The sequence below is a fragment of the Bombina bombina genome, chromosome 7, assembly GCF_027579735.1.
Source record: "Bombina bombina isolate aBomBom1 chromosome 7, aBomBom1.pri, whole genome shotgun sequence".
NCBI lineage: Eukaryota > Metazoa > Chordata > Amphibia > Anura > Bombinatoridae > Bombina > Bombina bombina.
The window spans coordinates 270,302,174-270,324,414 of record NC_069505.1 but is presented as its reverse complement, the minus strand read 5'-3'; the positions used below and the strand labels follow the sequence as shown (position 1 = coordinate 270,324,414).

The following is a 22,241-nucleotide window of genomic DNA, read 5'->3' as shown; positions in this document are numbered from 1 at the left end:
TTCATATTAGTATTTTTAAGTGTATGAACTGAAGTGTTTATCTGAGCTTAGTGACTTTCATATGTATATATGTATCTGTGATTTGTATATATTATAATAGTTATTAACATAGACAATAATTAGATTACCATTTACTCATTTGAGTCTCTATACCTTTAAGAAATACCTATTTAAGGATAATGAGCTGGGACACCTGTGAGCAGTGAACAAGTGCCTGTAGGCACGAAACATGTCTGCTGCAGATTGCCCAGCTGTCTATGTTAATATGTCAGTCTTGGTTTAAATAACTGTATCTGCCGATACTCTATGCTTTTACCTGCATTATCAAATAAAGGATTTATGTTTTATCTGCATTTGAGGATCCGGACTTTTCTTTGTATCCTATACACTTTTTCAGCGCTCTTTGGATGAAGTGAGCGCTGCAGCTTGGATCCCCTGCGCAGAACGTCTATGAGTGACGTCTCCCACGCTCCAGTGTGCCGTAGCCAGGAAGGAGGAAGCATTAGACGGGTAGTGTGAGCGCAAGGCGAGTGTTTGTTACACATATATATATATATATATATATATATATATATATAGTCAAATAATAACGCACTCTCAGGACTTAATGAACAAAAAGTCAGCTTTAATAGATGCCGTTTCAGGGAACTCAAGTCCCTTTCATCAGATCAAAAAAACAGACTTTCAAATTGGCCCTTCATTTGTCTCTGATTTATCAATCAAGTAATTTAGTGGACACAGCTGACTTCCCTGCCTATATATTTTAACATCAGCTTGGGATGTGCATTGCTACAACAACATATGTTCACATTTTCAAAGTGAACATTTTATAAGTGAGGCATTAACTATAGAATTATACAATAATTAAATGAACAATTTATAAGTGAGGCATTAACAATAGAATTATACAAGAATTAAGTGAACATTTTATAAGTGAGGCATTAACAATAGAATTATACAAGAATTAAGTGAACATTTTATAAGTGAGGCATTAGCAATAGAATCATACAAGAATTAAGTGAGCATTTTATAAGTGAGGCATTAACTATAGAATTATACAAGAATTAAGTGAACATTTTATAAGTGAGGCATTAACAATAGAATTATAGAATAATTGAACAAGGATTGGGCAAGGGCCAAGACACAAGGCAAGTACTTCTGTAATATTATGTTTTATGTACCTCATTGTTTCCTTATGCAACTGCTACTGTAATACTGTGTCTTATGTGATTTATTGGTTGACACTTTTGTAAAAATGGTCAATATATTCACATTCCTTTTTGCTGCCTCTTGTCTCTCTAACAAAATACATTATTCAATTACTCCTTCTCCCTCTCCACCTGCACTGTTCATTAGCCCATCTCTCTTAAACTCACCTTACTTTTGTACTCATGAACTTAAACTTAGCTCATTCTCCCCTGTTAATGAGGAAGAAGTTTCGGCACTTATACTGCGCTCTAAACTCACTACCTGTCCACTTGACCCTATCCCCTCACAGCTACTCTCCTCCCTCTCTGCTACCATTACCACTATACTCACACACATTTTCAACCTCTTCATCAGCACCGGTATATTACCCTCATCTCTGAAACATGCACTAGTCACACCTATCCTCAAAAAACCTTCCCTTGATCCTACCTCCCCATCCAACTACCGCCCTATTTCCCTCCTCCCTCTTAGCTTCTTGAAAAACTAGTATATGCACGCCTATCCCATTTCCTTACATCAAACTCCCTCCTTGACCCACTGCAATCTGGATTTTGTCCCCATCACTCCACAGAGACAGCAATTGTTAAGGTTACCAACGACCTACTTACAGCAAAATCAAAAGGCCACTTTTTTCTGCTTATCCTCCTTGATCTGTTCGCAGCCTTTGCCACTGTTGACCACCCTCTTTTGCTTCAAACCCTCCAATCCTTTGGCATCTGTGACACAGCCCTCTTGTGGCTCTCTTCCTACCTGTCAAACCGTACCTTTAGTGTAGCCTTCTCTGGGGCCTCCTCTGTCCCGTCACCACTTTCTGTCGGAAGTACCGCAAGGCTCTGTCCTCTGTCCCCTTCTCTTCTCAATCTACACATCATCACTAGGTTCCCTAATAAAGTCCCACGGTTTCCAATATCATTTGTATGCCGACGGCACCCAAATCTACTTCTCTGCACCAGACCTATCTCCTTCCTTGCTAACCCGTGACACTAACTGTCTTTCTCACATGTCTTCCTGGATGTCCTCTCACTGCCTCAAGCTAAATCTCTCCAAAACTGAGCTCCTTATTTCCCCCCCCCCTTCTTCCAAAATCTCCACCCCCAATCTCTCTATAACTGTTGACAACTCCATTGCATTTGACTCAGATCTTTCTTTCACTCCTCACATTCAGTCCTTGGCTAAAGCCTGCCACTTCCACCTTAAAAACATCTTTAAAATTAGACACTTCCTTACACAAGACACAACTAAGATTTTAATCCACTCTCTCATCCTTTCCCGCCTCGATTACTGCAACTCTGTCCTCTCTGGTCTCCCCACCTGCCGCCTAGCTCCTTTACAATCCATAATGAATGCCTCTGCCAGGCTCATCTTCCTTACATGTCGCTCTTCATCTGCTGCACCTCTCTGACAATTCACTGGCTTCCTCTTGCCTCTAGGATCAAACACAAAATTCTCACTCTGACAAAGCCCTCAACTGCACTGCTCCCCCCTATATCTCACACCTTGTCTCCAGATACTCTCCCTCCCGTCCCCTTCGCTCTGCTCATGACCTCCTACTCTCCTCCTCTCTGGTTACCTCATCACACTCCCGTTTACAGGACTTCTCCAGATTGGCTCCCATCTTGTGGAACTCTCTGCCTCACTCCACAAGACTCTCCACTTGTTTTGAAAGCTTCAAGCGCTCCCTAAAGACTCTACTCTTCAGCCTACGCTAACCTTTCTTTATACCAGTTCCTCTCCTCCATCGCTATCCCCTGAACCCCCTTAGCATGTAAGCCTAAGAGTCCAGCTGTTTGTAGATAACCTTCTGAAGAGCTGACTACAACAGTGCAACTCTTGGCAGGGCCCTCTACACATTTGATCCATATAATTGTATGCCGCATTTGTTTATAGGGCTGCTGAATCTGTTGGCGCTCTACAAATAACCAATAATAATACATTAAACTTTCATGATTCAGATAGAGCATGCAATTTTAAAAACATATAATTTGCTTGTTTTCTTTATATTCTTTGTTGAACAGCATACCTAGGTAAGCCCAGGAGCAGCAAAGCACTAGCTAGCTGCTGATTGGTGGCTGCACATATATGCCTCTTGTAATTGGCTCACACAATCTGTTCAGCTAGCTCACAGAATACTAAGAGAATATAAGTAAATTGGAAAGTTGTTTAAAGCTGTTTGCTCTATCAGAATCGTGTCCCTTTAATAAGTTATATCAGCTGCTTTAGAGCACTATGCGGGCATCCTTTGCCTCGAGCTCTGTACTTACAAGTACAACATCCTATAATTAGAGAAACATTCACTGTGTGTGTGAACAAGTACCTAGGCAGTTTCCTAATCCTACTTCTATCGCAGCTAACATTCCTAATCAAAAATAACATTTTCCATGGGAAGAAACATACTAACTAAATGTTATGATACAGTTCATAGGGAAATCCCCATTCACCTTTTAACATGTGAATCATCAAAAAATCACAACTACAAAAGTGAGGGTGTACTTGCTATGATAGCTGGTTCAACTATAGACTCTTACACCATCCATTCATAAACATGCATCCTGAGATCTATACGTTCTTGTTGTCCATCGTAAAATAAATTGAATCAATTCTCAACTTGTATGCTCACTTGACCTGTTAGTATGGCTAATTAACAAATCCCCAAACCAGGGCTAACTTTAGCATTTGTGGGGCCCCTCAGCCCAGCAACCTGATTTCTCTTCCCTGTATACCCCCTGTATGGCCCACCCTGTTCGAATATTCAGTGTTACCTATATAAAGAATAACACTTTACGTTACACCTCCTGATACCATAAACACGTCTTCATTAACTAAATACAGGATGTTTATTGCACCTTCTAATACCCTTATCTCTGACACTGTGGGGCTCCCCAAAGCGGGGGCACTGGGCTGGCGCCCCCTCGCCCTGCCCCAAAGATTTGCACAACTCATGGACGCAAGCTTTTTCAAATTGTGTTAGCGCTAAATATTTCATTGCAAAATACTAGTAAAGAAAAAAATAAAACACATGTAGACTAGTCATGTAGAAACCTAGCATATCCAAGTTTAATAATGTAGAGCTTCCCCAAACCTTATGTCTCTGCACCCTCAACCTGTAGACTAAACTTTTCGGAGCAGGGCCCTCTTCCTCCTGTACTAGATTTGTTTAGTATGACTAAGGACCTGTGAGAGGTCTGAAATGTTGTTGTTTGTTTTTTGGGACCATGAAGCAATAAAGGTCTATTGATTTATCTATTGGGCTGGAGTGACCTTTTCTTTTAAGATTTGTTTAGTATGTTTTGTTTTGTATTTTATCACAAATCCTTGTCATTGTATACACCTATCTTTGTACCCAGCGCTACGGAATTTTGTGGCGCTATACAAATAAATGCTAATATTAATAATAATAGAGAAAATTAATTTCCAACAACATCATACTGTGGAGGAATATATACAGTATTAACATTCAGGACTTGTGGGAAAAATAACTTGAAAATAAATCTTTAAAAAGTAAACCTTGTTTAATGAATATCCAGTCCTGTGAAAGGAACAAGTAGTCTTTTGTAAAACAGTGAAATAAATGTTGTTTATCTAGATTAACATAGTGGATTGTGTGTGCAATAATACTTACTATTTGTATGAACAAGACTTCCAAAAGGTACAGCAGTAAGTCACGTGACAAATTATTTAAAACATCATATTGTTTTCTCGTTAACCCCTTGAGTGCTAATGACGGCTCTGAGCAGTCACAAATTGTCTCAGTCAGGTGCTCTGAGCCATCACTAGCACTCTCCCACTTTGAGGGAGATCTGGGATCTTCCACCGGCTCCTACCCCAGCGTTCTGGCCTGCATAGTGACAGGCATCGCCGGGGCTTAACGTTATGCGTGGTGACGTCACAAGCAATAACGTGATGACGTCACCGCGCAACTTTATTTATACTTAATGTTAAGTATAGGAGCAGGGGGTATGCTGCTTAAAAGCCTGTATCTCAGGCATCTAAGCAGCTAAAGACCCCCAAGACCCACTGTTGGAAAGGTAATCGCCTAACCTTTCCAACAGTGTAAGTCTTGTGGGTCTGAAAAATAAAATAATTAAAAAATGATTTTCCATCTAATAATGTGTATCATGTTTTTAATCTAAATAAAGTTGGATTCACTCAAAAAAGGCGTATTTGTTCTTTATAAACTGCTAATGTATTTTTAAAAATGTTTTCCGAATATTGCAAGTTAATCATTAACTTGCTGAACTACATAATCAATGTATATAAATATAAAAAAAAATTACAGACATTTATTTTTTTAAAACGTTTAATTTGAGCAAGTTCCTGATTACATGGAAGTTACAGAGTATTTTTCATTATGTACGTATAAAACTGAACAATAACCATTGGCGTCTATGTTGAATTGGTTGCTTGGGAAACTACGGATTTCACTGCCTCTACAATGGCATCTTTGTCAATACCAAACATCTTGAGCAGCTCAGCTGGTTTCCCACTTCGGGGGACACCAGACACAGCCAAAGATTTCACTGTAATACCAGGTTCACCTGCTACAGCGGCAGAAACGGCTTCCCCAATGCCTCCTAAACAAATCAAAGACAAAGCAGGGGTGTTTAGAACTATCCAAAATATATTACATCACATTCATGTTTCATCATGAGGCCAAAATACTTCTAGTGGCGCATAAATATAAAAGGAACATTAACGCAGGGCTTGACAAATTTGTTTAAAATCTAGGAGCCAGAAAATGTTGACGATATATATTACACACATTACACAGACAAACATACATACATTATAAAAATTACACAATAAAAGATGGATTTATAATCTCATAGCTGTAAAGCCTAAAATAGATTCAGCACCACCAAAATAAATTTTAGATGTGGCTGTTGGTAGTGGAGAGAAGAGGGCTGTCTTGGGGACTTTAAACCAGGGGGTCAAGGCCTAATTTTAAAGGCACCAGTGGCTTCCTGGTGCCTGGGTTTGTCGGGCCCTGCATTAAAGTTATTATTGTCTATAAACAGTATACAGTAAAGCCTGGGGAAATCTATGATCCTGGTCTCCTTCATTGTGGCCAATCCAATTACAAACTATGTAAATGAGCTTGTGCTCTGAGATGATTAATCACTGTGTAGAAAGATGCCAGGTCAGACATTTCACCCAATTTTCAATAATTAATTTATTGGAGATTTTCACAGACCTTCAAGGAACCAAACAATAAAAGACTAAAGTGAAAGATAAACATGGCAGCTAGATTATTCAATATTGATCGCGTCTACCTAGTGTGTTTGAATGCATTTTTTTACTTTATGTGACGTAAAAATAATAAGAGAAAATATTATATATAATGTATTAAAGGATTTTATTTACTGGACTATTGTTTGCCTCTAGGTAAGTATTCAGCCCCCACCAGCTTTACATTAAATTTAAACATTGAAATTTCAGTTATAATATGTTTGTAATAAATACATTTGCATATTTCTATCCTATGGCATGGAGAGTCCACGAATCATTCTAATTACTAGTGGGATATTCTCTCATGGCCAGCAGGAGGAGGCAAAGAGCACCCCAGCAGAGCGGTTACGTGTTACTTCCCTTACCCATAATCCCCAGTCATTCTCTTTGCCTCTGTCAAGGGAGGATGTGCGAAGATGGTGTCTGAAGATGTTTAATCCTTTTATGGGTACTTTTCCCTGCAAGCAAGGATTGGGGTCAAGCTGTGTCCATGCCAATCTCTTTAGTAAGAATAATGGTGGCTGGTAGCAGTTAGAAGACGTCGAGGTGGTCTTTGCTTAAACTTCTAACATCATTGCTACCCCTATTATAGAAAACCAGGGTTGGTTACTCTGTTTTTTCCTTTCTACAGGTACCTGCTAGAAGTGGAGGAATTTACCACACCTTAGAAAACAATTCCTGCCTGACAGAGCAGGATCCACTGGCAAGTGCATTCCCTTCTAGGTTAGAAGGTATCGGCACTAAAAGGGTTAATCCTTTTGTGGGAATCATTCTGAGGAAATTAATTTATCCTTAGAGGGCACTGCTTGATATTTGAGGGCGTTTGTGAAATGAGGCATACTTTATTTATTGGGGCTTGGAGAGTGTATGGAGAGACTTAGAAGTAGTTGAGACTTTGGAGCAATCACTTTTTTTGCTCACTACTGCTTATTTGTTTTTCGTCCACTCGCTATTAGAGCTCTCTACTGCTTTGTTTTCACGCCGTTTTTTTATTTGAATGTGTGGCGCAGTTTTTTTTGTTGCGGTCATGTGACCGTTCCTCCGCACTTCCATTTTTTCAGTTTTTCCGATCAGATCGGAGTTTTGCCGGGGCTAGTGCGGAGGTTACAGCTGTAGTTGCAGAGTTTCTAGAGTGATTTTGGGCAGCTCCAGTGATAAGGATTACTGGCAAAAGAGTAATCTTGGAGGATCTTTATTCCGGGTGTGTCCGGTTTTAGCGCTAGTCGAGCCGCAGTTTCTGGAGGGGTAAGACCTAGGCAGAGCTGAGGGTTTTTTGGTGCATTAGTTAAGTGGTATTACTTTATTTGCTGCTTATAAAGTTCTCCAAATTATTTATATTGGGATATTTTTTCCTTAATAATTGTTAAAGGAACCTAACCCAAATATGGACACTAATATTGCTAATGAGTCATTTGATAAGTGTTAACTTTTGTCTGGAGGCTAAAATAATTCCTCCTGTGCAATTTTGCTCTTTATGTTTAAAGATAAGATGTCTCTCTCCGAGCTCCCTGTCTCTCAGGATAGTGTTGTCCTAGCAATGCCTCAGCTTTCCCCTAAGGAGTCGCTAGCTTTTCAGGCAGTGCCCTGCAGTTCCTCTCAACAACCTCCTGGGGGTGTTTATTTACCTGGGGATTTTGCTGCACAGATAACTTATGCTGTTTCAGCTGTTTTATCAGCCTTTCCAGTTGCTGGTAAATGCAAGAAGAAATCTAAAAATATTAATGTTTCTAAGGATTCTGATTCCGCTAAGGCCGCATTAGTCAGTATATCTCAGTTATCTGATGAGGAGGATGCCTCAGTGGCTTCTGAGGGAGATTTGTCAGATTCTGATACTGTAGTAAACAATTCTACAGATTCAGAGGAGATTAATTTCAGATTTAAGATGGAACACCTCTGTGTACTTTTAAAGCAGGTCCTTGCTACATTGGAAGAATCTGACTCATCTGTTGCAGAGAATCCAAAGAGGTCTAGTAAAATTAACAGGGTATATGATGTACCCACTTCTGTGGAAGTGTTTCCAGTTCCAGACCGTATGGCAGATATCACTTAGGAATGGGATTCCATTTTACCCATCCCCTGTTTTTAAAAAGAGGTTTCCTGTTGCTGACTCTATTTGTGACTCATATCGCACAGTGCCCAAGGTAGAGGGAGCTATCTCTACTCTTGCCAAGAGCACTACTATTCCTATTGAAGATAGTTGTTCTTTCAAGGATCCCATGGATAAGAAGCTTGAGGCTTTCTTGAAGAAGATGTACATTCATCAGGGATTACAGTGGCAGCATGTTGCTAGTATTGCTATAGTTGCGGGGGCAGCATCTTATTGGTGCAATGACTTATCTAATTTAATTTTAGAAGTAACCTCTATAGAGGAGATGTAAGACAGGATTAAGGCTCTCAAGCTAGCCAATACCTTTATTTGTGATGCCAATATGCAAAGTTCTTAGACTGGGAGCTAAGATTTCTGGTTTCACTGTTTTAGCTCGCAGAGCTCTATGGTTAAAATTTTGGTCTGCAGATGTCTCATCTAAGGCCAAGCTTTTGTCTTTGCCTTATAAGGGTAAAACCTTGTTTGGTCCAGGTCTGGCTGAAATAATTTCAAAAATTACAAGGGCAAAGGGCTCTTTTCTACCTCAGGATAAAAAAAATAGCCCTAAGGGTCGCCAAAATTCTAATTCTAATTTTCGTTGCTTTTGTAACTTTAAGAGACAAAAGTCTTCCTCCTCCTCTTTCAAGCCGGAACAATCCAAGTCTTTTTGGAGATCCGGTCAGCTTTGGAATAAAGGAAAGCAAACCAAGAAGTCTTCCGCTGATTCTAAATCAGCATGAAGGGACTGCCCCGATCCTGTCTTGGATTAGGTGGGGGGCAGGCTCTTTTTTTCCCCGGAAGGCTTGGATACACGATGTTCCGGATCCTTGGGCCATGGACATAATGTCCCACGGTTACAGAATAGGATTCAAATCCTATCCTCCCAGGGGCAGATTTCACCTATCAAGGTTATCTGCGGACCAGATAAAGAGAGAGGCCTTCGTAAACTGTGTAAAGCACCTATCTTCCTTGGGAGTGAATGTTCCTGTTCCTCTAGAGGAACAGGGTCTAGGATTCTATTCAAATCTATTTGTAGTTCGCAAAAAGGAGGGCACTTTTTGTCCCATCCTGGTGTGATATTCTGTGTTTACTCTGTTACAATTATGAATATAGTTTTGGATCTCAATTGCAGTGTTGCATAAAATGAGTTTGTTCCATCTGAGTTTCTGTATTCAATGTGGATGAATACAGATTAACTATCAGTGAAAAGTTATTAAAGGTTAAAGTTAATCTGGGCACAATGTAACAACACAAAGGCTCTGGTGTTATAGTAAACAAAGTCTCTGTTAGTTAGTTCAGGCAAGGTGTTACCTTGTATCAGATAGTGTAGAGATGGAAACAATCCTATTCAGACTTGCTGACAGGCTGCTGACACACTGAATCAGAGTAGGCTGTACTGAAGCTGAATGAACAGAGAGTGATGTCACAAAAGGGGGTGTGGCTAAGTTCTGGTTTTACAATCCAATTTTCCTCTTTGTAATTGCTTTGGTTTTCTTCTGGTTAGTTGTACTCAGGAAACAACCACTAAGTGCCAGTGGAGTTGTGGCAAGAAGGGAGCGCAAGATTTTGTAATAGGAAGGTGTGCTGTGAAATATGTTGCGGTCCAATGTAGCTTCAGAAACTGCAGGGGCAATAAATGCTGCAGTAGTAGAGAGGAGTTTTAATCCTTAGTTCAGATGTCCAAGTGGCTTAGAGAAAGGAGATTATGTTAGGTTTGTATCCTAAGAAACAACTGCACATACACCTGCTAGGAAGCAGTTTCAATACTAAGCACCTGTTTACAGGAAACAGGATACTCTTAAAGACAAAGTGGGAAGGGCTATGAAATGACTGACAGGAGACCTGACATGACCCCCCACCTAAGCAAGCTGTCCCACAGCTTGAGGCCGGGGACGATCCGGATTTCGCCTATGGAATTGTGCCACCAACTTAGGAGCAGAAAGATTAGAGGAGGGTTCCCAGGTGTCATCTTCCTCGGTGTAGTTCTTCCAGCGCACCAAATACTGGAGTTCGCCCCTGGAAATCCTAGAATCCACCAGACTTTCAACTTCATACTCCAGCAAATCAGAAGGAACTGAAGTAGATGAAGCATTTGGAGTAGATACTCTAGTTGGTTTTGCCGGTTTCAGTAGTGATACATGAAAGGTTGGATGAAGTTTTGATGATGGAGGCAATGTCAAAGTGACTGCATTCTGGTTAACGACCTTGGCAATAGGAAAGGGTCCAATAAACAGACTACCAAGTTTTTTACTGGGTACTTGCATTTTTAAATTCTTGGTGGATAACCAAACAAGATCTCCAACCTGATAGTTTGGTGATGGTCTTCTACGCAGATCATAGTATCGTTTTTGGGTCTCTTGTGCAGCAATTATGTTGTGTCGGATTTGTTTGAATATTTCAAGTAGTGAATTATGGAACTCATCGACCAATGGTGAAGGTGATGGAAGTGAATCAGTCAGTAGTATTTCCGCAAAGAACGGAGATAATTTAGTTGAAGAATTGGTATTATTGTTATAAGCGAATTCTGCTAGATGAATGTGTTGGAGCCAATCTTGTTGATGTTGAGAACAATAGCAGCGAATGTACTGTTCAAGCCATTGATTAAGTTTCTCAGTTTGGCCATTGGTCTGAGGATGGAATGAAGTGGAATATCTATGGTCTATTTGGAGTTTGTCACACAATTTTCTCCAAAATTGAGAGGTGAATTGAGTTCCACGATCAGTGGTGATTCTACGTGGGATCCCGTGATATTTGACAACATGTTTCATGAATAAATCTGCAGTTTCTGTAGATGTAGGTAATTTGTGGAAGGGTATAAAGTGACCCATCTTCGTAAAGAGATCTATGACTACCAGAATGGTGTTCTGTTTGCCAGAAGGAGGTAAGTCGACAATAAAATCCATTCCAATATGTTCCCAAGGTTTGGTAGATGGAGCGATAGGCATTAAGAGTCCATAAGGTTTCTGTCTTTCTGGTTTGGTAGTAACACATACATGACAGGTGTCTACATATTCTGTGATGGACCTCCTCATAGCTGGCCACCAAAACTGTCTTGCTATGATTGCTATAGTTTTATTCACTCCGAGATGACCAGAGATGGGAGAATCATGGTACATTTTAAGTATAGGTTCAACTAATATGTCAGGTAGGTAAAGTTGTTCACCATGATAATATAATCCATTGGTATGCTTTGTTACCAAAGAATGTGGAATCTCTTTGTCGTCTGTAAGTGCTTTGTGTAAAGATGTTATGAAATCCTGTTGTGTTGACAGATGGATAAAACGTTCTGCTGGAATGATAAAAGATAGATTTGTGCTTTGTGTTGGTTTGGTATCCTTTCTTGACAAAGCATCGGCTTTGTCATTCTTACTGGCTGGTCGATACATGATATGAAAATCAAAACGTGAGAAGTAAAGGCTCCATCGAACCTGTCTTGCAGATAGTGTTTTGTTTTTTTGAAGAAACTCTAAATTTCTGTGGTCTGTGTATATGAGTATTGGAGTAGAAGTCCCCTCAAGCAGGTGTCTCCAGTGTTCCAAGGAGTTTCTTATTGCCAAAAGCTCCTTGTCTCCAATGGAGTAATTCATCTCAGCAGCAGTCATCACCTTAGAATAAAAAGAGACTGGATGAATGGGGGAATCTATCGTTTCTCTTTGCGAGAGTACTGCACCAACTGCAAAGTCAGATGAATCCACTTCTAGGATATACTGCAGCTTTGGGTTTGGAAAATGTAATATAGGTGCAGATGTAAAACAATGTTTTAGGTATGAAAATGTTTCGGCAGCGCTAGGTGTCCAACGGAACGGAGTAGTCGAGCTGATAAGTTGTGTGGGAGGTCTTGCAATCTTGGAGTAGTTTTTTATAAATTTTCTGTAATAGTTTGCAAATCCCAAAAAACTTTGCAATTCTTTTTTAGTAGCGGGTTCTTTCCATTCTAAGACTGTCTGGACTTTGTTGTCTTGCATTTGGATCCCAGTTGGACTGATATGGTATCCAAGAAATGACACCTCCTTAGTATGGAACAAACACTTCTCTGGCTTAGCGTATAATTGATGAGATTGAAGTCTTGTCAAAACCTTCCTGACATCTTTAACATGTTGTTCCATAGTGTCTGAATATATAAGGATGTCATCAAGATAAATGACAATGCATACATCAAGTAGATCTCTGAATATTTCATTGATGAAATGCTGGAAAGTGGCTGGCGCATTACATAAACCAAACGGCATTACCAGATACTCGAATAAACCGTATCTGGTTCTAAATGCCGTCAGCCACTCATCCCCTTCTCGTATGCGGATTAAATTATATGCGCCACGTAGATCGAGCTTTGTGAATATTTTAGCATCTTGTAGGCGTTCTATGAGTTCCGGTATCAAAGGTAGCGGATACCTGTTTTTGATTGCTCTTTTATTGAGTTCTCAATAGTCTATGATAGGTCTTAAAGACGAGTCCTTGTTCCTTACGAAGAACATTCCCGCTCCCGCGGGTGAGGTAGACGGTCTGATAAATCCTTTCCTCAGATTTTCTTCAAGATATTCTTTCAAATGTGCCAACTCTGGCGGGCCGAGTGGGTATAGGTGTCCAAACGTTATGGATGACCCTGGTATTAACTCAATTGGGCAATCGTACTTGCGATGAGGTGGTAAAGTTTCTGCCATCTTTTTGCTGAACACGTCCTGAAAATCAGTATATTGAGGGGGTAGTGTCGGAGTAGGATCTGGAATTTGTATTAGTATATCCCTTGGGTAACAGGTTTGTTGACAATAAGTGGAGTTTAGTTCAACAGCTAGAGTTTTCCAGTTTATGCCAGGTTGGTGTAGCCGCAACCAATCTAAGCCTAGTACAATGGGAAACAAAGGTGAAAACAATATACTCTGTGTGACCAGTGTGAGTTGTAACTAATAATGGTATAGTACTGTGTGTTATAGGACCTGTGGATATTGTAGTACCATCAATAACTCTAATTACAACAGGAGTTTGCTTAACCACTAGTGGAATTTTATTATTTACAGTGAAAGTCCTATCTATGTAGTTTCCTGTAGCTCCTGAATCTATGATGGCATCAATCCTCGTTCGGTTTTGGTCCCACTGTAAAAATAGAGATAGATGACAGTAAGTTGGTTTTAGATCTTTAGGCATAACAGAATGTATATAAGTAAATTTACTTCTTTGTACGGATAAGTAGTGGGCAATCCTTCACACTGTGATTAGGGTTAGCACAGTACATACATAATTGTTGTGCTCTCCGACGGCTCCTCTCTTCTGACGTCAGGGGTCCTCGAATAACCCCGATGTCCATTGCTTCTGGATTACTGTTTGATATTGCTTGGGGATTAGGAGACTCTGAAAAGTGAATTCGAGGTAGCCGCGGCGTGTACTCTGAGGATTGACGTTCTGCCTTCCTCTCTCTGAGACGCCTATCTATTTGCACAACTAACTTCATTAAATCTTCTAGCGTCTTGGGAGGTTCAATGCGAGCTAGCTCATCTTTTATTGGATCAGACAACCCAAGCCTGAATTGATTTTTCAGCGCTACTGAATTCCACTGTGAATCTGTGGCGTAATGTTTAAATTCAGTGAGGTATTCTTCTGCATTTTTCTTTTCTTTTAATGCTCTCATTCTTGTTTCAGCTGTGTTCTGGATGTTGATATCCTGATACAGATCATCCATTGCTTCATAGAATTCATCAAGAGAGCTTAAAATAGGATCATCATTTTCATAGAATTGGTCGGCCCATGCCCTGGGTTTTCCACGTAAAAAGGATATTATCGTTAATACCTTTATTTTATCAGTATTATATGTTTTATTTCTTAAATCAAAAAACAAATTGCAAGCATTTTTAAACTGTCTATAGAGCTTCCTGTCACCATGAAACATATCTGGTTGAGATACTAATGGTTCTGGGATAGTTTCAGTATGACCTGATTTTTGTTGTATTGAGTCCTTTATTATTTTATGCAAAGTTTGATTTTCTAGCTGAATTTCCCTTAACCCTTGATTAAGTTGATCCACACGTTGAGAAAGTGAAATAACATACTGAGGCAGCTCTGCTGGATCCATTTCACTGTTTGGCTTAGTATTATGTGATATTCTGTGTTTACTCTGTTACAATTATGAATATAGTTTTGGATCTCAATTGCAGTGTTGCATAAAATGAGTTTGTTCCATCTGAGTTTCTGTATTCAATGTGGATGAATACAGATTAACTATCAGTGAAAAGTTATTAAAAGGTTAAAGTTAATCTGGGCACAATGTAACAACACAAAGGCTCTGGTGTTATAGTAAACAAAGTCTCTGTTAGTTAGTTCAGGCAAGGTGTAACCTTGTATCAGATAGTGTAGAGATGGAAACAATCCTATTCAGACTTGCTGACAGGCTGCTGACACACTGAATCAGAGTAGGCTGTACTGAAGCTGAATGAACAGAGAGTGATGTCACAAAAGGGGGTGTGGCTAAGTTCCGGTTTTACAATTTTCCTCTTTGTAATTGCTTTGGTTTTCTTCTGGTTAGTTGACTTGTACTCAGGAAACAACCACTAAGTGCCAGTGGAGTTGTGGCAAGAAGGGAGCGCAAGATTTTGTAATAGTAAGGTGTGCTGTGAAATATGTTGCGGTCCAATGTAGCTTCAGAAACTGCAGGGGCAATAAATGCTGCAGTAGTACAGAGGAGTTTTAATCCTTAGTTCAGATGTCCAAGTGGCTTAGAGAAAGGAGATTATGTTAGGTTTGTATCCTAAGACACAACTGCACATACACCTGCTAGGAAGCAGTTTCAATACTAAGCACCTGTTTACAGGAAACAGGATACTCTTAAAGACAAAGTGGGAAGGGCTATGAAATGACTGACAGGAGACCTGACACCTGGACCTAAAGTGTCTCAACCAATACCTCAGGGTTGGGTTCCATCCTTTCCATTCTTCCTTTGGCACAGGAGGGTCAGTTCATGACAACCATAGATCTGAAGGATGCATATCTTCAGTTTCCTATTCACAGGAATCATTACTAGTATCTGAGGTTTGCCTTTCTGGACAAACATTTTCAGTTTGTTGCCCTTCCTTTTGGCCCTGCTACGGCTCACAGAATTTTCACAAAGGTTCTGGGGGCTCTTCTGGCAGTGGTCAGGTCCCAGGGAATTGCTGTGGTGCCTTACCTGGACGATATCTTGGTTCAAGCATCATCTTTTCATCTTGTAAGATCTCATGCACAGATGTTGTTGTCTATTCTACGTTCCCACAGGTGGAAAATTAATCTGGGAAAGAGTTACCTTATACCAGATACAAGGGTGTGTTTCTTAACAACTATAGATTCCCTGTCCATCTGAGACCTCTGCAGTTATGCATGCTCAGTCAATGGAATGGAAACCACTCGGATCTCTCATAGAGGATAGATCTGGATCCCTTGACAAGAGACTCTCATGTGGTGGATTTCACAGGACCATCTGTCTCGGGGCACATGTTTCCTGAGACCTTCCTGTGCGACGGTGACCACGGATGCCAGTCTGTTAGGCTGGGGAGCGGTCTGGGGTTCCTTAAAAGCTCAGGGCCTGTGGACTTAGGAGTCTTCACTTCCTATACACATCTTGGAGTTTAGAGCAATTTTCAATGCCTTGTCAACTTGACATCAACTAGCCTCGGTCCGGTTTATCAGATTGCAATCGGACAACATCACCTCAGTGGCTTACATCAACCACCCGGGAGAAACTCAGAGTTCCTTAGCAATGACGGAGGTGACTCGCATTCTCGAGTGGGCAGTGTCTCACGATTGTCATCTCCCTGCCATCCACATCCCAGGAGTGGACAACTGGGAAGTGGATTTTCTGAGCAGGCAGACTTTTCATCCAGAAAAACAGAAAGTGTGGAACAGCAACCAAACAATCAGGCACGAGAGCAAGGAGTCAGCCACCCCCTCCGTATCAGTAAATCTTGAAAAAAAGGGTACTCCAGCCTTGGCAGATATCATCAACTGACCTTTATTGTACCATGGTCCACAAAAAACAAAGTTTCAGACCCTCATTAGGTCCTTAGTCATGTCTACCTGAGTATACAAAGAGACTACCTTTATACATGTACACAGGTGCAAATCAATCACCCATTAATTATGTTACAGCGCCATCTAGTGTGGATAATTTTTATATATTTTACAAAGAATAGTGTTTCTTGTCTTGAGGTAGTGGTGTAAATAATAGGTAATAGAAATAGTACAAAATATACATTTAAAATATATACATATAGTCACTATGCATACAATTAAAAAATGAGAAGCAGCATTGTAGAATTGAATTCCTCCACAATCTATACAGAGTATTAGACACAGAACAAAACTACAGATAAGGCAAGGTAATCATGCGGCATAATATACAAATACATCTTGGGACCCTTACGGGTGAATAGCCATACTTTACAAGAACCCGATAGATAGATAGATAGATAGATAGATAGATAGATAGATAAGCAATCCATAAGCAAGGATGTATTTATCTGAAGAGTGACCAGTAAACGTCCTTATTAAGGCCCCTTGGTTTCAAGGTTTGTAGCTTGTTGATCCAATGCATTTCCCTGGTTTTAAGCAGAAATTCTATATCACCACCCCTCCTGGAGGTATCTACTCTCTCAATAATCTGAAAGTGTAATTGGCTGATGTTATGTCCTGCTTCAATAAAGTGTGATGAAACAGGGGCATCCTTATTATTACATCTTATGTTAGATTTGTGTTGCGTGATAAGCTCTCTAGCTTCTCTAGAAGACTTGCCAATATAATTAAGACCACATGGACATTTAATGAGATATATTATGTACTTGGATCTACATGTTAAATATTGTCTGATCCTATATTTTGTACCTTATGTGGGGTGATAGAAGAATTCTCCCCTAATCATGCAGTTACAGTTACTGCAACTTAAGCATGGGTAACAACCTGTCTTACCTGGGCCTATAGTCTTTTCCATATTAATTTTCTCACTACCTATGTCAGCTCGGACTAAATAGCCCTTAATATTTTTATTCCGCTTATATGCTGACATTGGGGGTTTATCAAAAGCTCTAACCAGTGGATTCAGATTTTTCAGAATATGCCAATGTCTTTTGAGGATATGAGTAATACAATTAACCATATGATTGTATTTGCTTATACAAATTAACCTCTCTTCTTTATTTGCCTTTCTTTGTTCCACTACCTGTTTGGTAATGACCTCCTGTTTCTGTTTATCTATTAAGTGATTTGGATAGCCCCTGTTTTTGAACTTATTAGCCATTTCTTCCAGTCTCTTATTACATTGTTGAGGATCACAGACTATCCTCTTCACTCGTGTAAACTGACTTTTAGGCAGCGCTTTAAAAACATTTAGTGAGTGGTGGCTATCATACCTCAAAAGGCTATTCTTGTCCGTCGGCTTGGTATATAGATCTGTCTTGAGAAAGCCATTTTCTTTATAAATTACTGTATCCAAAAAATTGACAGAGGTTTCACTAGCCATCAGAGTAAATTTTAATCCCAAAACCGATCTATTTAAATCATCAACAAATGCTATGAGGCTCTCAATGTCGCCCCTCCACACGCCAAAAATATCATCTATGTACCTCCACCAGGAGGCACCATAGAGCATGAACAGCTTGTGAGGATACACAAAGTGCTTCTCACAGCTGCCCATAAAAATATTGGCGTGTGTAGGGGCAACATTGGAGCCCATGGCAGTGCCCTGTTTTTGCAAATAAACAGTGTCTTTAAAGAGAAAATAATTCTGATACAAGATGATGTCAAGTAGTTCTAAAAGAAAGCTGATTTGATCCTCAGTATAAATACCCTCAGATCTTAATAAAGCTTGAACTGCTGTTGTGCCACTCACATGCTTAATACTGTAAGCTACATACATCTAAAGTGTAGATATAAAAATTATCCACACTAGATGGCGCTGTAACATAATTAATGGGTGATTGATTTGCACCTGTGAACATGTATAAAGGTGGTCTCTTTGTATACTCAGGTAAACATGACTAAGGAGCTAATGAGGGTCTGAAACGTTTTTGTGGACCATGGTACAATAAAGGTCAGTTGATGATATCTGCCAATGCTGGAGTATCTTTTTTTTTTTTAAGATTTACTGATACGGAGAGATGGCTGACTCCTTGCTCTCGTGCCTGATTGTTTGGTTGCTGTTCCCCACTTTCTGTTTTTCTGTGTATCTCAGCCTCTGAGGGAGACTTGCACCACAATGGCAGAAGGTAACCTACAAAATGAAAATGAAAATGTAAATACTATTGGTCCTAATGTTTTTGGTTATAATGAAGAAGCTGCATTGCTAATTAATTCCAATGTGTTTGGCAATAGAGACTTTCTCAAATTTGCACCAGCTGAAATAAACAGCAGACAATTGGAGAAAGACAGCAAAAAACAGATGATCCCGGAACTGCATGCAATTACTCTTTCCGAGTATTTCAAGGTACACAGAATCCCTTGAGGCTTAAGGATGTCTACTTGTCCCACACTCTTTGCCGACCGCAAGGACTATTGCAATAAATTTGAGAGCATAATCAACAGATGCTCGATTGACATCATTACCTGGACGGTAGAATATGCCCAGAGGGAGATTGCTGCATATAAGGAAAAGATATCCACCCAAAAGGAACAACTGAAGGTAACAACCCCACCTGATGAATACAGTAAGATGATCACTGAGATTGAAAAATCTGTGATTACTTACCGTAAAGAGTTGGAAGCAAGAAAGAGAAAGAAATTTGCTATAGACGAACAGGATTACAGCAATGACGCTGTCTATCGATGGAGCCTGTCTATGATGCAAGGAAGGGGAGGAGTTACACCCCGTGAGCCAGCATGACGAAGAGGCAAGAAACATCGGACAACGGAGGATCCCTGCAGCGGTTCAGAGTCCTCTTTGAGTTTTTTAACAGAGGACTCCGATATAGAACAGACAGCGCAGGGAGAAAACATAGGAAGAGGGCGGCCTGTGTACATGACCCGGACCAGAGGTCATAGAGCACGGGGATACCAGAGAGGACATCATTATTATAGGTACCTATAGATAATATACATGGGGGTGGGGGGACTGCCAACACAAAATAACCACTGATGAAGTATGCAGCACCACATTAAAGAACCCCCTAATATGGACACTGCTATGTCTATTATGGTACCCATACTGGACCGGACCGGACTCTAATATCAATTGGGAATGTGGAGGTCTGCTTGGAGATTGAACGTCTAGTTTTTGCGAGACCTGGCTTCTCTGAGAAAGTCATAGATACTATGCTTCAGGCTCGTAAACCGGTTACTCATAGAATTTACCATAAGGTATGGTGTAAATACTTTCATTGGTGTGATTCAAAGGGTTTTTCTTGGAACAAAGTAAGGGTTCCTTGAATTTTGGCTTTTCTTCAGGAGGACCTGTTAAAAGGGTAGTTAGTCAGTACCCTGAAAGGTCAGATTTCTGCTTTGTCTATTCTTTTGCATAAACATCTGGCAGTTCTGCCAGATGTTCCGTCTTTTGTTCAGGCCTTGGTTAGAATCAAGCCTGTGTTTAAATCTGTTGCTCCTCATTGGAGCCTTAATCTTGTTCTTAAAGTTTTGCAGCAGGCTCCGTTTGAGCCGATGCAGTCGGTTGATATTACATTTTTATCTTGGAAGGTTTTGTTTCTTATTGCTATTTCTTCTGCTCGCAGAGTTTCCGAACTTTCGGCTCTGCAGTGTGATTCCCCTTATCTTATTTTTCATGCTGATAAGACGGTCCTCCGTACTAAGCTGGGGTTTCTCCCTAAGGTAGTGTTGTATCGCAATATTAATCAGGAAATTGTTGTTCCCTCTTTTTGTCCTAATCCTTCTTCCCAGAAGGAACTGTATTCAGGCAGCATGGATTCTACAGCAACATCAGAGGCAGGATCAGACTGAGACATCTTGCAAAATCTAAAAAGAAAAAAACATTTAAACAAAATATCTAATTTCCTCATATAGCAGTTTCAGGAATGGGGAAAAAAATGCTTACGCTAAAGTAAAATGCAAACAAATAAGCATTATAGCATTAAGCTCTTGATAATATGAAGAGAACCAGAAGTCATAAAGGAAGAGGGGTAATATACAAAATCTTTTGGCGCCAAGTATGACGCAAAAGTAAGTTCAGAAAAAAAAATTTGGCGCCAAAGCTAACATCAGGAAATGACGCAACTCGCGTCATAACAAGCGCGACTTCGTACCAAAACAACGTACGTCAACAAAGACGAAGGAAATTATGAAACTTGCATTACCTTAGACGCAATTTCGCGGTAAACAAATTTCCGCACCAAGAATGACGACATAAAGAACGGCATGTTGCGTCCTTGTGAGCCTAGTTTGCCCGCGAAAATTTTGTAAAATAAAGTCAAATTGAGAAAACTAGAGCCGAAGGTAAGAAAAAATAATCTTCCAGAATATAAATGCCATAGTGAAACTGATAGACTGCAGAAAAAGGGAAATATACATAGACCTGACTCTTGGCAAATATAAGTAAATACATATACAGTATTTAAAACTTTATAACATAAAGTGCCAAACATTGCTGAGAGTGTCTTAAAAAATGATACATACTTGCCGGAAGACACCCAATCCACATATAGCAGACACCCAATCCACATATAGCAGACACCCAAACCAGTACTGAAAAACATCATCAGAGGTAATGGTATAGGAGTATAACGTCGATCTGAAAAGGGAGGCACGAGATGAATCCCTGTGACCGATTACAGAGAGCCTTTGAAAGGATTTCCCATGGGTGAAATCACTAAATCAACAGGCAATACTCCCTTCACATCCCTCTGACAAACACTGTACTCTGAGAGGAATTGGGCTTCAGAATGCTTAGAAGAGCATATCACAGAAGAAATCAAGCACAACTTACTTCACCACCTCCATAGGAGGCAAAGTTTTTAAAACTGAGGTATATGTGTGGTGGGTGGTGTATTTATAGGCATTTTGAGGTTTGGGAAACCTTGCCACCTGCTGGTAGGAATGTATATCTCGTACGTCACTAGCTCATGGACTCTTGCCACTTACATGAAAGAAATTTTGTTTTTCAAGCTATACACAACCTTTATTTTCTTTAAATTAAATGGGATCTGCCTATAATATTCTCTCACCTTCATGGTAATGATCCTCCACGGTTATTATACGACCTTTAGTTGCTTTTGCACTTTCCAGAATTGTACTGACGTCCAGGGGTTTGATTGTGAACAGGTCAATGATTCTGATGTTGATTTTGTCTACAACAATAAAACAGAAACAATCCACATGAAGCCTCATTGATAGTGTGTAATAGAAGTTTAATAATAATAGTTTATTCTTAACATTTTAAAACCACGTTGTTTTTTTCCTAAATAATAATTATATTAACAGTAAAAATAATGCAAAACAAAATAAGTGTTTGTGATGGAGAAATCAGTATTTTCATATTATCACATATACAGTCTTGAAGTTACTTGGATTAGTGAGTGTACAGAAGGAAAATAGTTATTTCTTTCCTAAGATATGGAGAGTCCACAATGTTATTTCAATTACTAGTGGGAATATCACTCCTGACCAGCAGTAGGAGGCAAAGAGAACCACAGCAAAACTGTTAAAGATACACTGAATCCAAATTTTTTCTTTCGTGATTCAGATAGAGGATGATTACATTTTAAGCAACTTTCTTATTTTCTCCTATTATCAAATTTTCTTCATTCTCTTGGTATCTTTATTT

General features: G+C 39.8%; 1 protein-coding gene across 1 annotated transcript in view; it reads right to left on the bottom strand.

Moving 5' to 3' along the window:
* Positions 1-5,488: 5,488 nt before the first annotated feature.
* The window catches only part of TKT (transketolase), a 106,287-nt gene continuing 89,534 nt past the window's right edge, over positions 5,489-22,241 (bottom strand). Inside the window, exons 13-14 of the mRNA XM_053720747.1 lie at positions 21,643-21,765; positions 5,489-5,780 (exon numbers count right to left, since the gene is read on the bottom strand). Of these exons, the coding sequence (XP_053576722.1) occupies positions 5,593-5,780; positions 21,643-21,765 (311 nt within the window). The 3' untranslated portion in view covers positions 5,489-5,592. The remainder of the gene's footprint in view (positions 5,781-21,642; positions 21,766-22,241) is intronic.